Source organism: Colobus angolensis, unplaced genomic scaffold, assembly GCF_000951035.1.
Source record: "Colobus angolensis palliatus isolate OR3802 unplaced genomic scaffold, Cang.pa_1.0 Scaffold87, whole genome shotgun sequence".
Lineage (NCBI taxonomy): Eukaryota > Metazoa > Chordata > Mammalia > Primates > Cercopithecidae > Colobus > Colobus angolensis.
In genome coordinates, this window is record NW_012122598.1 from 1,529,153 (window position 1) to 1,545,537 (window position 16,385).

At 46.0% G+C, this 16,385-nt stretch overlaps 1 protein-coding gene across 1 annotated transcript in view; it reads left to right on the forward strand.

Moving 5' to 3' along the window:
* Positions 1-5,183: 5,183 nt before the first annotated feature.
* Positions 5,184-16,385, forward strand: part of ATP5G2 (ATP synthase, H+ transporting, mitochondrial Fo complex, subunit C2 (subunit 9)) — a 13,343-nt gene continuing 2,141 nt past the window's right edge. The window contains exons 1-4 of the mRNA XM_011930493.1: positions 5,184-6,663; positions 10,050-10,119; positions 12,755-12,832; positions 13,361-13,554. Of these exons, the coding sequence (XP_011785883.1) occupies positions 6,524-6,663; positions 10,050-10,119; positions 12,755-12,832; positions 13,361-13,554 (482 nt within the window). The 5' untranslated portion in view covers positions 5,184-6,523. The remainder of the gene's footprint in view (positions 6,664-10,049; positions 10,120-12,754; positions 12,833-13,360; positions 13,555-16,385) is intronic.

Sequence of the window (16,385 nt, forward strand, 5' to 3'; positions counted from 1 at the left end):
ATCTGTCACCAGGCTGCAGTGCAGTGGCGTGTTCTTACAGGTGTGCGCCACCACATCCAGCTAATTTGTGTATTTTTAGTAGAGACGGGGTTTCACCATATTGGCCAGGATGGTCTTGATCTCCTGACCTCATGATCCTCCTGCCTCGGCCTCCCAAAGTGCTGGGATTACAGGCATGAGACACCACGCCCGGCCATAAAATTCCATTTTATACCCAACAAACTGACTAAATACAGTGTTGGCAAGGATAGGGTAGCAACTGAAACTCTTATATACTTTGGTGCACTTAAGTATTAGAAAACAAATTGAGCCAGGCACAGTGGCTCACGCCTGTAATCCCAACACTCTGGGAGGCCGAGGCGGGCAGATCACAAGGTCAGGAGATCGAGACCATCCTGGCTAACACAGTGAAACCCTATCTCTACTAAAAACACACACACACACAAAATTAGCCAGGCGTGGTGGCGGGCGCCTGTAGTCCCAGCTACTCCAGAGGCTGAGGCAGGAGAATGGCATGAACCCAGGAGGCGGAGATTGCAGTGAGCCAAGATTGCACCACAGCACTCTAGCCTGGGTGACAGAGCGAGACTCCAGCTCAAAAAAAAAAATAAAAAAAGAAAGAAAACCAACTGAGATCTGAGATTTTCTAGAAAAGTTTAAGATATTCATATCTTAAAACCCAGAAATTTCCTTTTTTAAATTTTTCTTTTTTTATTTCCTGTCTTACCGGAAACAATTCCCTTTTATACATATACCCTGAAGAAATTCTTCCCCACATGTACAGAGACATGTTCATAAATGTTCCAGGCAGCATTGTCTGTAATAGCAAAAAGATGAAAACAAGCCCAAATATTCATTAACAGGAGAATTAGTCAATAAATTGGTGGGTTACTATACATCAATGAAAATGAATAAACTACAACTACATACATCAACATAGATGAAACATAATGTTGAATAATGTTGAACAAAACATAATGTTGAATGAAAAGGGCAAGTCAAAGATATCTACAAACAGTATTGTATCACTCTTAGAATGTTTTTTTTAAAAGGAAGGAAAGACAAAATAAATAATACAAGTTAAAAAAATAAAGAAAAAACAGGAAATGGTAAATACAAGATTCAGGGATTAGCACAGAAGAGAAGCCACATGGGGCCCTTCAGTAGTATTGGTAATTTTTTTTTTTTTTTTTTTTTTTGAGATGGAGTCTTGCTCTGTCACCCAGGCTGGAGTGCAGTGACACAGTCTGTGCTCACTGTAACCTCCGCTTCCCAGGCTCAAACAATTCTCCTGCCTCAGCCTCCTGAGTAGCTGGGATTACAGGTGCCCACCACCACGCCCAGCTAATTTTTGTATATTTAATAGAGATGGCCCACTACGTGGGCCAGGCTGATTTTGAACTCCTGACCTCAAATGATACGCCTGCCTTGGCCTGCCAAAGTGCTGGGATGACAGACATGAGCTACCGTGCCTGGCCTTTTTTCTTTTTCTTTTCTTAAATTAGGGCATGCTGCTGCATACAGTGGCTCATGCCTGTAATCCCAGCACTTTGGGAGGCCAAGACTGGTGGATCACCTAAGGTCAGGAATTTGAGACCAGCCTGACAAACATGCTGAAACTCCATCTCTTCTAAAAATAGAAAATTAGCCAGCTGTGGTGGTACACACCTGTAATCCCAGCTACTTGGGAGGCTGAGGCAGGAGAATTGCTTGAACCCAGGAGGTGGAGGTTGCAGTGAGCCAAGATCATGCCATTGCACTCCAGCATGGGCAACATGAGCAAAACTCCATCCCCCCTCAAAAAAAAATTAGGGTGTGGTCTAATGGGTGTTCCTTTTATTACTAAGCTTCACAGTTTATATAAAATGTCAGTTCTGGAAAAGTTGTCTTGCTTTGTTCATGCCTGTGTCCCCAACACCAAAAACAGTGCCTAGCACATAGTAGATGCTCAAAATACATGTGTTGAATAAGTGGATACACATTACTTGCATTATTTTGTATGAACCAAATATTTCATAATTTTCTTTTTTCAAACGTTTTGTGTTTTATTTTTTGTAGCAATTGGGTCTCACTATGTTGCCCAGGCTGGTCTCAAACTCCTGGGCTCATGCAATCTCCCTGCCTCGGCTTCCCAAAGTGCTGGGATTGCAGGCATAAGCCACCACGCCCAGCTAATTTTCTTAAAAGGAAAAAAACCTACTTTAATTATGTTGCCCTCTTGATTATTCTAGCTGAAAGTTATACTGCTTCCACAACTCCTATTACTCATATAGCCTATTAAATCCTGCTGCATATTATAGTTATATGTGTACATGTCTCTCTTACTGATTTTAAATTTATGAAGACAAAGGAGTATGTTTTCTCCTTTTTAATACCCATTCACAATACGTAGCACAATACTTTGCACATAGTAGATGCTCAATAAATACTGGTTGTGGCCGGGCATGGTGGCTCACGCCTGTAATCCCAGAACTTTGGGAGGTTGAGGTAGGCAGATCACTTGAGCTCAGGAGTTCAAGGCCAGCCTGGGCAACATAGTGAAACCCCATCTCTACAAAAAATACCAAAATTAGCCGGCATGGTGGCACATGCCTGTAGTCCCAGCTACTTGCGAGGCTGAGGCAGGTGGATCAATTGAGCCCAGGAGGTCGAGGCTACAGTGAACCACGATCGTGTCACTGTACCCCAGCCTGGGCAACAGAACAAGACCCTGTCTCCAAAAATAAAATAAAATAAAAATAAATTAAAAATAAACAAATTCAAAGGAAGTTGAAGTTCTTCCCCAGCAAAAACTTTTTTGGCCATCCCTCTGCCACCATCTCTCCCACTGATTCCTCCCTCAGAAGCCTGGATACCCGTGATCCTTTCCCTTCCTTTATCTACTGTTTTCTTTCTCTAGAAGTAGGGAGGTTTGCCGATGTCTCACAGTCCTGATGTCTTAGGGAACTGATTTAGCAAGGAAAAGTAGAAAATCTATCAGTCAGTTCCCACCAGCCCATCGCAGCCCAGGAGCTTGAAATTAACAATCACAAATAAATAGAGAAGCTGAATATGTAAGAAGTATTGGCAGTGCAAAGGCTTCACTTTAACTTGCAGGAAAGTGCCTGTTTAGCAGAAAGAAAGAGAATCCTGGAAAGTTAACACTGGATGGAATGTTAGAGATCACCTACTTCTCTCCCTGATCTTTCCAAATGAGGAAACTGAAGCTTCGAGAGATGAAGTAACTTGCATAGCTATTCAACTATTTAGTAGCAGGGCTGGGACTAGACTCCCAGTCTCCTGCCTGGAAGACAGCTGTTCTATCCATGCCACTTGGTGGCAACATGTACATCTAGCAAAACACATCATAAAGTATCCTCATCTTAAGCCATCAGGAATGGAAATCAAACCATTTAAACCCTACCTCTTCTGTCTAGCAATATCTTTCTTTTCTTTGCATTTCTCTGTGCCCTGGTGTCTGTCTCTCTCTCTCTCTCTCTCGTTTTTAAAATCACTACTGTTTCTTTCTGTGGCTCTTTCTCATTGTGGCATGACTGCACAATTATCTTGATTTTTCTGCTCTAAGCTATGGCTTCTTGTCCAAAGAAACATATATAAACCAATCAAAACCCTTCCTTGGTGACCTTTGTAGAAAAGGACACTTGGACTTTTGATAAGAGAGAAGCTGAACCTCTCTCCTAGCCTATCCAGTCAATTAAAATGAGTCTCTGGCCTCCCCTGAGGGTTGTTAACCAATCCTAAGAAAGAAAAGATCAATCTCATTTCTCCCTCACCACTGTGCAGGGAGGCTGCCAACCAGTAAGAATCTGCCACTCACAGTCATTAAAAAAAACTGGCCAATCAGGCCAACCTTGTTATATGGTCTGGTACGAAAAGAAAGGTACTGATTGGAAAGGATAGTTCTCTCTCCACACCCTTTCCTTCCTGGACCCCAGTTTTCCCTTTGTGAAGCGAAAGAGGGACCCTTCCCCAAGCCCATAGTTAAGAAGATCACCCGACCTTCAGCTAAGCTTCTCTTGGATCTTTTGTTGTCTTCAAATTCACCCCTCCCCTTACAAACCTCCTTTTTGTAGCCTCACTGCTCCCTTGCGGATTTGATTTCTTGCTTCAAGTCTGGTAGTAATAGTCCCAGGATTCTCAGCCTTCCCTCAGATCTCCACTCACCAGCAAGTAAAATAACTTGTTTTGTATGATTTATGCAGGTGAAACCGTTTTTAAAGTGTAGTTGAGTCTCTTTCAGGAGATATTATCTCAAGGACCTTGCAATAAACAGTCTATATAGGTAGCAGTGCAGAATTGAGTTGCAATACCCTTAACTATAGAAGCAGTGATGATGGTAGTGGTGATGGTAATGGTGGTGGTGGTGATGGTGGTGGTGACGATGATGATTTTGATGCTAGCAATTACCGAACTCTTACTGGGGACCAAGTACCTTGCTAAAAGCTTCATATGTATTATCCCAATATTGACTGTGTGGTAAGTACTATTATTCTTCCCAATTTACACAGGAGGAAATAGATTTAAAGGGGGTTAAACAGCTAGCTCAAGGTCACACAGCGATTTGGGAACCCAGATTTGTCTGAACGCAGAACCCATTATTCTATGAGGGTAAGGGAGTGTTAAACATCGCAGGCTGTAACTTTTGGAAAGAGCCAGCTTTAGCTTCCTCTCAGGCCCCTTCTCTGATCCTCCTCTGGGATTGTTAGCCATATCTGAGTGTCCAAATTGTCGCAACAGCTGCAACAGCCGTTTGGGGGTGGTGGCCCCTAAGAACGGTGGGCTTTCTCTGCCACTGAGGATGTGAAGCCGACAGCTTAAAAGAATTCCGTTTTGGTGGGAGTGGAGATGTCTGGAGACCTCAGGGGATAAACTTGTGTCTTTGCTAGCCTGTCTTTCTCCTAACAGCATCTCCACAGTGCCTGGCACCACTTGGTACTTGATAAATACCTGTTGATTGATTCCCAAGGATCCCAGTTCCATTTCCCACCTACCTACCCGCTCGGGGCGCAATCAACAACTGGAACTGGAGATTTGGGGATTTCAGAAGAACCTGTGAGAATCCTAATAGAGCTGGAAACGTGAATTTAGGAAAGACGGGCAGCCCACAACCCTCCTCTTCTCGCCTGCTTCTTCTATTTCTCCACACTCTTTACCCTCCCTTTCAGGAGCTCAGGGCCATAAAAATGCAGATGGAGGATCGGTGTGAAATAACGGGCCCATATAAATCCCTCTGCCGCCCGCCTGCAAGATGGATTGGCCGCATTGAAATTCCTCCGCGAGGATAATTAAACTCGGGGCCTCATCCGGGCAAAATTACATTCCTGTAATGGCGTCGCTCGGGGTCCCGGGAAATTGCTCCGTGGGCTTTCAGCGGCGGTTTTTATCGCCGACCGGGGTGTGCCTGGCTGCGGCTCGCCTCTCCTCCGGGACCGTAAAGCTGCTGCCGTGATTTATCCTCCCCTTCTCCCAAATCCGATTAAATGGAGGAGCTCGGGGCCGGGGCGCCGCGGGGCCCGGGAGCCGGGAGGGGGCGGCGGGAAGGACGGGGCCAAGGAGGGGAGGACAAACGGCCCCTCAGAGGGTGGCGGATTTGCCTTTATTTACGACCGCGGCTTTCTTTTTATTTTTTATTTTTTATGGGGTTTGGTGAGTTTTTCCCGTCTTTCTCGTGCTGCGTTCAAGCACGATGCAGGGACGGCAGGGGTTTGGAACTGGATAGGCCTTGTCGCCCTGTTCCAAAGGGCAAGGCAGGTCCTGTCTGGGAGACAAGGAGGCCTAGGAAAGATGAGGGCCAGGAAGCCCCCCACCTCCTTCCATCAGGGGAAGGGCGAGCGAAAGGGGAGAGAAGACGGGCGTTCAGGAGAGCATGGGGGCGGGGGAGTGGGGCGCTGCTTATCCCAACTCGCGTAGTTGAAACCTGAGCCGAGGTTCGGGTAAGCCTGGAGTGACCTCGCAACATTACAGCGGGTCGCGGGTGCCCGTTATTCCTAGACTGTCCCAGGAGCCAGGAAAGAGAGATTCGGATCATATTTAGCCCTATCTTCTGGCTCGCTGTTGCTGCTTTTCTCATGGTTTATCACCGGAGTGGAAAGGAGGAAACGGGAAGGGGGGGAAAGGGCGAAGCCACCAGAAGCAGCTGCGGCATTTTGCTGACTATTCGCCCATTGAGCCAGTTTGCCATCCAGTGATGCCAGGGTCCCGGCGCGACAGAAAGCAGGACTCCCAAGATCTTCCTCCTGCTGCATTTTAGGGACTGAACCCCATTCCTGACTGTATGTTAACACTGAATTCTGAGTAGGAGTTTTGTTGTTTTGGCAGTGTGACTGCGCATGCTCGGAAAGGGGACGCAAGTCCGCGATCCCAAACGTGCTACGGACCGAACCGCCGGCCACGTTACGGATCCGCTTACTCTGCAGAGTTGGCCTCATTTCTGCACTGTCGGCGCTCGCTGTAGTTTCTCCTCTCGAACGCCAGGTGGAGCAACTGGCCGGATACCGCCACAGCCCTGGCAGGCGGCGCTGTGATGCCTGAGCTGATCCTCTATGTTGCAATCACTCTATCCGTGATGGAGCGACTCGTTGGCCCAAGCTACGCATGCGCTGAGTCTTCCTTTCGCTATTCCCGCTGCTCCGCCCCTCTCTGTCTTCTCTACGCTGGGAGAAGGTAAGGCCTTGGGACCTAGTGCCGTCTGTGCGCCGCGCAAGCGCGCGGGACACCCCACCTCGCACGGATGCTTTGAGGCTCTTACCTTGGTTGCTCCCACCCTTGTCCTCGCTTACTCCCTGGCTCCCGCTACCCCTGCGCCTTAGAACTGGGTCTTCCGCGTGCTGGTGACCTCCAATCGCGCGGGCCTGGCGCCATCTTGGATGTCTTGCGGGGGGAGGGTGCCTTGGAGCTGGCCAAAGTTAGATCCTGGAGTGCTGCTTTTCACCTGTTCCACCCAGCCCCTACAGACACGCTTTTCTCGGCCTCTGGCCCTTTCAGATTGTCACAACCCCCAGGCCCTCCCCTCTTATCTCTGCTTTCTCTTCTCATCCTGACTTGTGCCTTCTTTATTCTGAAGTCTCCAGACTTTCGGCCCCAGGACCTCAGGTGCTCCGAGCAATGGAGATAGTGGATCGTCTAAAGTCACCAATCCCTCTAGTCAGCACCCCTCAATTTAAAAAGTAAACCTTGAACATGTTAGAAGTGGGGGGAAAAAAAAGCCAAAACATCGCCTCCCGTCAGGTTGTGGCTTGGGATAGCTAAGGCCGAAGAGAGAGGCTGGTTGCTTTGGAATCACTAGTTATTTACCAGTACGTTTCTCGCATCCTGGTACGCTGGTGAAGTTGGAGAAGTCACAAGTGGTGGGCTAGAGATGCGGGTTTCTGTTGAGGCAGCAGGCCCGGAAAGGTGGGGTAAGGCCAAGCTAGTGGGGCCAGCATGAGTCCCTGCCTGCCAGCCTTCCTGTCAAGGATTAATTAAGCTCCGCAGATTCTGCTGTTACAGGGAAAAGATGGTTTAAGGAAAGGAATAGTTAAGTCACCACCCCTGTGACTCATCTACACTGAGCAAAAAGCCCGTGATGATTTAGGAGTTCTGATTCTGGATAGTACCTTTGCCCAAGTTGTAGGCTAACAATTGCAGACTTGCCATGATTAGATAGCCAGTGGTGGGATCACTTAATTGCCACCCTTTGTTGTGGGTTTGTTACATGCCAGCACCACATTAAACTCTTTGTGTATGTTAATTTGTAAATGAACATACTTAATCCCCCTAAGAGTTGCATTTTACAAAAATGATAATACGGTATAATTCCTTTAGAAAAAACCACCCCTTCTTTTTCTAAAAGCCTTAAAGAACTATTGGATTTTTACCAAGAAAACGTGAATAGTACAGCAGCAAAATTGGGTTAGAGTTACCTATAGGCAAAAATCAAGAGTTCTAGATAGGACAAGAGTTGAAGACATCCATTAACCTAAAAGTAATTAAGGCTGGGTGTGGTGGCTCATACCTGTAATCCCAACATTGGGAGGCCAAGGTGGGAAGATCGTTTGATGCCGGGAGTTCCACACCAGCCTGGGCAACAAAATTTTTTATAATGACACTGTCACTACAACAGCAATTAAGATCTTGGATTCAGAAGTGTTTTACCCTGGGACAATCTGAGTTCAGTTCATTTAAGGAAGTGGCATTTGATAGCCCTAAGCATTCACTGAGTATTTCAGCCTGTGACATTAGAAAGCGTGTAACTTAAAAGATCCAAGTTCAAGTCTATCCTCTACCACTACTGCAGTTTCAAGACTGGGTTTAAGGTCACGCTCTTGCATTAAGTATATATAATAATTATCTGGGAAACTTGTTTGAAATACAGGGCACTTGAGCCTTATTCCAAGAGATCATTTTTGTTTGTTTATAGACGGAGTTTCACGTTGTTGCCCATACTGAAGTACAGTGGCATGATCATAGCTCACTGAACCCTCCGACTCCTGGGCTGAAGCAGTCCTCCTGCCTCAGCTTCTGGAGTAGCTGGAACTACAGGTGCACTTCCACCTCACCTGACTAATTTTATTTTTTGTAGAGTCGAGGTCTTGCTGTTTGCCCAGGCTGGTCTTAAACTCCTGACTTCAAGTTACCTTTCCGCCCCAGCTTCTCAAAGTGTTGGGATTACAGGATTGAGCCACTGAACCTAGCTCCCCCAGAGATCTTGACCAGGAAGGTCCAAGTTGAGCCCAAGAATATGCATTTTTTAATACATACACCACCCAGATAATTCTGGTTCAGATGGGCTTCTCACTTCTCTTGGAGAAACCCTGCCTTTAGGTTTTTAACCTACCTTCTGTTTCAGGTAAGTTCACTTCTACCAACTTAGTTACCTATAGGGTATCAGGACTTCTTTAGATCTTGGGGAGACACAATTTAATACTTTTTTTTTTTTTTTTTTTTTTTTGAGACGGAGTTTCCCTCTTGTTGCCCAGGCTGGAGTGCAATGGCGCAATTTTGGCTCTCCGCAGCCTCTGCCACCTGGATTCAAGTGATTCTCCTGCCTCAGCCTCATGAGTAGCTGGGATTACAGGCATGCACCACCACACCCGACTAATTTTGTATTTTTAGTAGAGACAGGGTTTCTCCATGTTGGTCAGGCTGGTCTCGAACTCCTGACCTCGTGATCCGCCAGCCTTAGCCTCCCAAAGTGCTGGGATTACAGGTGTGAACCACCGCGCCCGGCCACTAATACCTTTTAGACAGACTAATAGCAGAGTTCCTCCTTGATCTTCCTCATCTTATTAATACAGGAAATTGAAGTATTTTGAGGAATCTGGTAATTCCAGGGATCAGCAAAGAGATTGTTGGAGACCTTCCAGTGTCTTGGCCTTCAACAAATATCTCCCAAAACTACAAAGACTCTAAAGGGCAACTTTTTTGTTTGTCTTTTTGAGACTCATGCTCTGTCACCCAGGCTGGAGTGCAGTGGTATGGTCTCTGCTCACTGCGGCCTCTGCCTCCTGGATTCAAGCAATTCTCCTGCTTCAGCCTCCTGAGTAGCTGGGATTATAGGCATGCACCACCACACCTGGCTAATTTTTGTATTTTTAGTAGAGATGGGGTTTCACTGTGTTGGTCAGACTGGTCTTGAACTCCTGACCTCGTGATCTGCCCACCTTGGCCTCCCAAAGTGCTGGGATTACAGGCGTGAACCACGTGCCCACCCTAAAGGGCCACTTTTAAAGATCCAGATGATGAAGTCTTGAGAAGGGTTCATTTTGCGTAAAAACTAAGGAAAACTTAGGCAAAAGACACTCTGGGAAAATTCGTGTGGCAACTGCAAATCCCAAGTGATCACTTGGTGAGACCAGGGGAAGTCACTTGGTTATAAGAAAATCTTGGGAGCTGTGTGGGGTTTCTGGAAGAAGTCATGACTTCAGGGTTTTAATTCTATTTCTGCCGATGACTTAAGGTCAGTCACTGTTTTCTGGGCCAGTTAAGCTTTCTAGGGCCCCTTTTCTGCTAATAAGGATATAGTTTAGTGAATGAGGAGAGTGTTTACAATACTGCTTCTGTAATTCCAGCTCTCCTGCCACAGCCCCTCACCCCCTGAAAATGTTCGCCTGCTCCAAGTTCGTCTCCAGTCCCTCCTTGGTGAGTACCTGTTTTTCTGGGAGAGTTTTAAAGGAGAGACGTCTTGTTTAAAGGAGAGACGTTACTTGTTCTTCACAGTAAGGCTGGGGGAGAGGAGGTCCAGGCGGGCATATCACTTGAGGCCAGGAGTTCAAAACCAGCCTGGCCAACATGGTGAAACCCCATCTCTACTAAAAATACGAAAACCAGTTGGGCGTGGTGGCAGGTGCCTGTAATCCCAGCTACTCAGGAGGCTGAGGCAAGAGAATAGCTTGAACCCAGGAGGTGGAGGTTGCAATGAGCCAAGATGGTACCACTGCACTCCAGCCTGGGCGACAGAGCAAGACTGTCTCAAAAAATAAATAAGTAAATAAGTAAGAAAGATTCTTGGTGAGGGAAGGCCCTTTGCTATGATTGCCTAACAGGAGAGAGTGAATGCTTGCTAGATACTCTCCTGCCCCATATCCCTTGGTGGCCAGTTAATTCTTTTTTCTTTTTTTTTTTTTTTTTTTTTGAGACAGAGTTGCGTTCTTGTTTCCCAGGTTGCAATGGTGCGATCCACCACAACCTCCGCCTCCCAGGTTCAAGCGATTCTCCTGCTTCTGACTCCCGAGTAGCTGGGATTATAGGCACCTGCCACCACACCCAGCTAATTTTTGTATTTTTAGTAGAGATGGGATTTCACCATGTTGGCCAGGCTGGTCTCAAACTCCTGACCTCGTGATGTGAGTAGAGACAGGGTCTCTCTGTGTTGGTCAGGCTGGTCTTGAACTCCCAACCTCAGGTGATCCGCCCTCCTCGGCCTCCTAAATTTCTGGTATTACAGGCATGAACCACCGTGCCTGGCTGTGGCCAGTTAATTATTACCCAGCCATCTTAGGAGAAGAATAGAGATGAGAATCTAGACCAAGATCAAGTTATTCCTACTCCTGAAACTATATGTCATGTAAACTGGCCATCCAGAGTGGTAAACATAAGTAGATTACATAACTTGGACTGAGTATGCGCTGTGTGTAGGATCTTGTCCTGAGTGAGCCAGAGCTAAAGAGTTCATTCTGGGACTTAAATTTGGATAGGAAGCTAAAATTTACATAAATACACATTGGAAAAGTATTTGACTGACAAACAGCAGTATGGAAGAAATATTTTAAATAGTAGTTAGAGGAGGCGGTTGGTTCATTCACAAATAAAAAGGAGTACCATTTATTTAGCATTTATCATGTGCCTTCGCACTGAGTTAGTTTACTGATTGGTATACATAATCTCATTTACTCTTCAAATCAACCCTGAGAGATGATACTTTGATTTCATAAATGAGAATACAGGCTTAGAAAGGTTTAAGCGACTTATCCTGAGAGTACACTGCTGATAATAGAGTTAAGATTTGAATCTCACTTTATCTGATGCCTAAAGCCCTGGCCGTTAATCACCATGTGTCTGTTTTGGTGTCGCTGGGTTGGGGTTAGTCAGAAAAGGCTACTAGAAGGAGATAAATTTTGAGCATGAATCTTTGTTCCTATTTTCCAAAAGGATGTGTTCAGGGAAAGTTACTGGCTTCTTTCTTGTGGGCTGACCATTACCCATACAGATGGCCCCCAACTTTAGATGATTTGACTTAAGATTTTTTTTTTTAACTTTATGATGATGCAAAAATGATATGTATTCATTAGAAACCATACTTCGGGGTGGGCGTGGTAGCTCATGCCTGTAATCCCAGCACCTTGGGAGGCCGAGGTGGGTGGATCACCTGAGGTCAGGAATCCAAAACCATCCTGGCCAATATGGTGAAAACCTGTCTCTACTAAAAATACAAAAATTAGCTGGGTGTGGTTGTGGGTGCCTGTAGTCCCAGCTACTCAGGAGGCTGAGGCAGGAGAATTGCTTGAACCTGGGAGGTGGAGGTTGCAGTGAGCCAAGCTGAGATCACGCCACTGCATTCCAGCCTGGTGATAGAGCAAGACTCTGTCTCAAAACAAAACAAAAAAACCGTACTTAGAATTATTAATCTTTATCTTTTCCCAAGCTCGCAATGTGTGGTACAATACTCTATTGCAATACTCAGCAGCAAGCCACAGCTCCCAGTCACCTGCCCAATCACAAGGGTAAACAACCAGCACTCTACAGCGTACTGTGTTGCTAGGTGATTTCACCTAACTATAAGCTAATGTAAGCTTTTTGAGCACATTGAAGGCTAGGCTAGGCCAGACTATGGTGTTTGGTAGGTTAGCAGTATTAAATGGTTTCTCAATGTGTGATGGATTTATTGGCACATAACCCTGTGGTAAGTTGAGGAGCATCTGTGTATATCTCCCTTGTTGAGTGAGGCAAATGCTTCTGAGACTTAGATTTCTTCTCATTCTCAAGAGCTATAAAAGGATACAGCAAGGGTGGATGCTCCCTTGTAGCCCAAAAGGAAGTAGACTTTCTTTCCTTAAAGCAAAGTCTGAGAAGCAAGAGAAATGGTGTGGTTCTTTAATTTAGACTTTGCTAAAAGGAAAGAAAGGAAGAATGATCCAGAATTCTAACGTATGTGTGAAGATGGGAAGGCCATCAGAGGAAAGAAAATCCTATCTGATGATATAATAACGTGGCATAGTTCTGAAACTCCTCTCCAGTCTTCCTTGACCTTCCTGCCCCTGTATGTCATTCCTGCTAGGTCAAGAGCACCTCACAGCTGCTGAGCCGTCCGCTATCTGCAGTGATGCTGAAACGACCGGAGATACTGACTGATGAGGTACCTTACTGGTGGAGTTGGGACTGTGGTTTGGGGGGTGATGGGTGGGGAGGGTTACCTGCCAGAACCAGGAGGTAGAATGCTGAGGATAGTCATCACAGGCTAAGATTCATGAACGGCCAAGGCCATGGGCTTTAGTTGGAGATGGAGAATGTTAATACGCTGTATGCTATAGTGCTCCAGCTTTTGCCACTGGTAGCACATGCCCTTGTGCACTGCTGCTAACTGCTATTACTTGGCCTAGTCAACTGACTTCAGTTGGAAGCATTTAGTCCTAGGAAGATGATCTCCTTGGGGCAGCAAGAATAGACTAGGGCCTCAGTCTTACGCTTCTTGACCACACCTGAATCTTAAAGGCATTTGAAGTCTATGTCCTACATTAAAAGGTTCTGCTTGCCAGCATTTTAGGGGGTTAAACAGTTTTCCGTTTGGGGGAGAAACAATGGGATTTGGCAGCATAAAGGTTTTAAATGGTAAAAAACTTACTAGAGCAAAAAACTTTACCTTCTATCTGCCTCTTTTTCACAGAGCCTCAGCAGCTTGGCAGTCTCACGTCCCATTACCTCACTTGTCTCTAGCCGCAGCTTCCAAACCAGCGCCATTTCAAGGGACATCGACACAGCAGCCAAGTTCATTGGAGCTGGGGCTGCCACAGTTGGGGTGGCTGGCTCTGGGGCTGGGATTGGGACTGTGTTTGGGAGCCTCATCATTGGTTATGCCAGGTAAGATAAGTTGGGCCCTCCACTGGTTATCTGATATGCTTTCCAAAGGTCAGAAAATATTTGGGGGTCTAGAACTATACTATCCCACTCTGTAGCCACTAGCTGCATGTTGGTTGGTTGTTTTGAGACAGTCACACTGTCGCCCAGGCTAGAGTGCAGTGGCGTAATCTCAACTCACTGCCACCTCTGCCTCTGGGGTTCAAGCGATTCTTGTGCCTCAGCCTCCCAAGTAGCTGGGATTATAGGCGCGCACAATGACACCCAGCTAATTTTTGTGTTTTTAGTAGAGATAGGGTTTTGCCATGTTGGCCAGGCTGTTCTTGAACTCCTGACCTCAAGTGATCCACCCACCTCGGCCTCCCAAACTGCCAGGATTACAGGCGTGAGCCACTGTGTTTGGCCTGAATTTTAGTTTTAATTAATTAAAAATACATAGTTTAGGTTTTCAGTTCTTCAGTCACACTAACCATATTTCAAGTGCTCAGTAGCCAGATGTGGCTAGAGGCTACCATATTCAACAATGCAAATATAGAATGTTTGACTGGGCACAGTGGCTCACTAATCCCAGCACTTTGGGAGGCCGGGGCAGGCGGATCACTTGAGGTCCGGAGTTCAAGACCAGCCTGGCCAACATGACAAAACCCCATCTCTACTAAAAATACAAAAATTACCTGGGCATGGAGGCATGCACCTGTAATCCCAGCTATTCAGGAGGCTGCAGCAGGAGAATCGTTTGAACCCGGGAGGTGGAGGTTGCAGTGAGCTGTGAGCCAAGATCATGCCACTATACTCCAGCCTAGGTGACAGAGTGAGACTTTGGGGGGAAGAAAAAAAGCAGAAAGAAAAACAAATATAGGCTGGGCGAGATGGTTCATGCCTGTAATCCTGCACTTTGGGAGATCAAGGCGAGTGGATCACCTGACATCAGGAGTTTGAGACCAACCTGGTCAATATGGTGAAATCCTGTCTCTACTAAAAATACAAAAATTATCCAGGCGTTGTGATGGGCACCTGTAGTCCCGGCTACTTGGGAGGCTGGACAGGAGAATTGCTTGAACCCAGGAGGTGGAGGTTGCTGTGAGCCAAGATGTTGCCACTGCATTCCAGTCTGGGCAACAGAGTGAGACTGTATCTCAAAAAAACAAACAAAAAAATGCATATATATATATATATAAAAAAGAATATTTATATCATTGTGTCATTGAAGAAAGTTTTATGAACAGCTTTGTTCTAGAGCATGTGTTGGCAAACTAAGGCCTAAGGGCCAAATCTGGGCCTTAGCCTGTTTTTGTATGATTGAGCTAAAAATAATTTCATGGCTGGGTGTAGTGCCTTATGCCTGTAATCCCAGCACTTTGGGAGGCCGAGGCGGGCAGATCATGAGGTCAGGAATTCAAGACCAGCCTGGCCAACATGGTGAAACCCCTTCTCTACTAAAAATACAAAAATTAGCCAGGCGTGGTGGCAGATGCCTGTGTTCCCAGCTACTCAGGAGGCTGAGGCAGGAAAATCACTTGAACCCAGGAGGCAGAGGTTGCAGTGAGTAGCAATCACGCCACTGCATTCCAGCCTGGGCGAAAGAGTGAAACTCTTTTTTTTTTTTCTCAAAAAAAAATAGTTTCACATTTTTAAAAGGTTTCATTTTTGTTTTAAAGCAAAAGAGACTATGTGGCCTGCAAAACCTAAAATTATTTACAATGTGGCCCTTTGCGGAAAACTTTTACCTTCCCTGTTCTAGAGACTCAGTGAACATAGTGACTTTACTGCTGTTTTTCCCCATCTCTGGGAATTTCCCTCTGCCGCTCCTGGGAAAACTGGCACTGCAGCCAGCCCCTGGTTTCTGACGCCTGGGACTGTTTAGTATTCCCAGCTCTGGATAACTCAAAGTTAAAACCAAATTAGTCCTCTGGAGACCAGCAAGTTATCTTAATGTGTTTGGGAAATAGAGTTCTTTTTACGAATTTGTATTAAGAAGTCTGACTGCTGCTTTATTCACTATTCTGTTAAATGTTTTTTTAACAGATTTTTAAATTTTAAATCTGTTAAATCATTTTTAAAATGATTTACCTTACCCATTAAGACTTCTGGAGGTATCAGAGTAAGGGAAATACAAGTTATATATGGGCCTTCAACATTGAGAGTCCTTTATCCATACTACTTCAATTTATAAACTCCATAGACCATTTGTGATTTTTTTTTTTTTTTTTTGAGATGGAGTCTCACTGTTTCCCAGACTGAAGTGCAGTGGCACAATCCCAGCCCACTGCAATCTCTGCTTCCCGGGTTCAAATGATTCTCCTGTCTCAGCCTCCCAAGTAGCTGGGATTATAGGTGCCCACCACCAGCCTGGCTAATTATTATTATTATTTTTTTTTTTTTGAGACAGAATCTGGCTCTGTCACCCAGGCTGGAGTGCAACTGTGCAGTCTTGGCTCACTACAACCTCCGCCTCCCGGGTTCAGGCGATTCTTCTGCCTCAGCCTCCCAAGTAACTGGGATTACAGGCATGCATCGCTACCCCCAGCTAATCTTTGGTTTTTGTGTGTATGTGTGTGTGTGTGTGTGTGTGTTTTGAGACGGGTCTCACTCTGTCACCCAGGCTGGAATACAACTGTGCAGTCTTGGCTCACTGCATCCTCCGCCTCCCGGGTTCACGCCATTCTCCTGCCTCAGCCTCCTGAGTAGCTGGGACTACAAGTACCTGCCACCATGCCCGACTAATTTTTTGTATTTTTAGTAGAGACGGGGTTTCACCGTGTTAGCTAGGATGGTCTCGATCTCCTGACCTTGTGATCCACCCGCCTCGGCCTCCCAAAGTGCTGGGATTACAG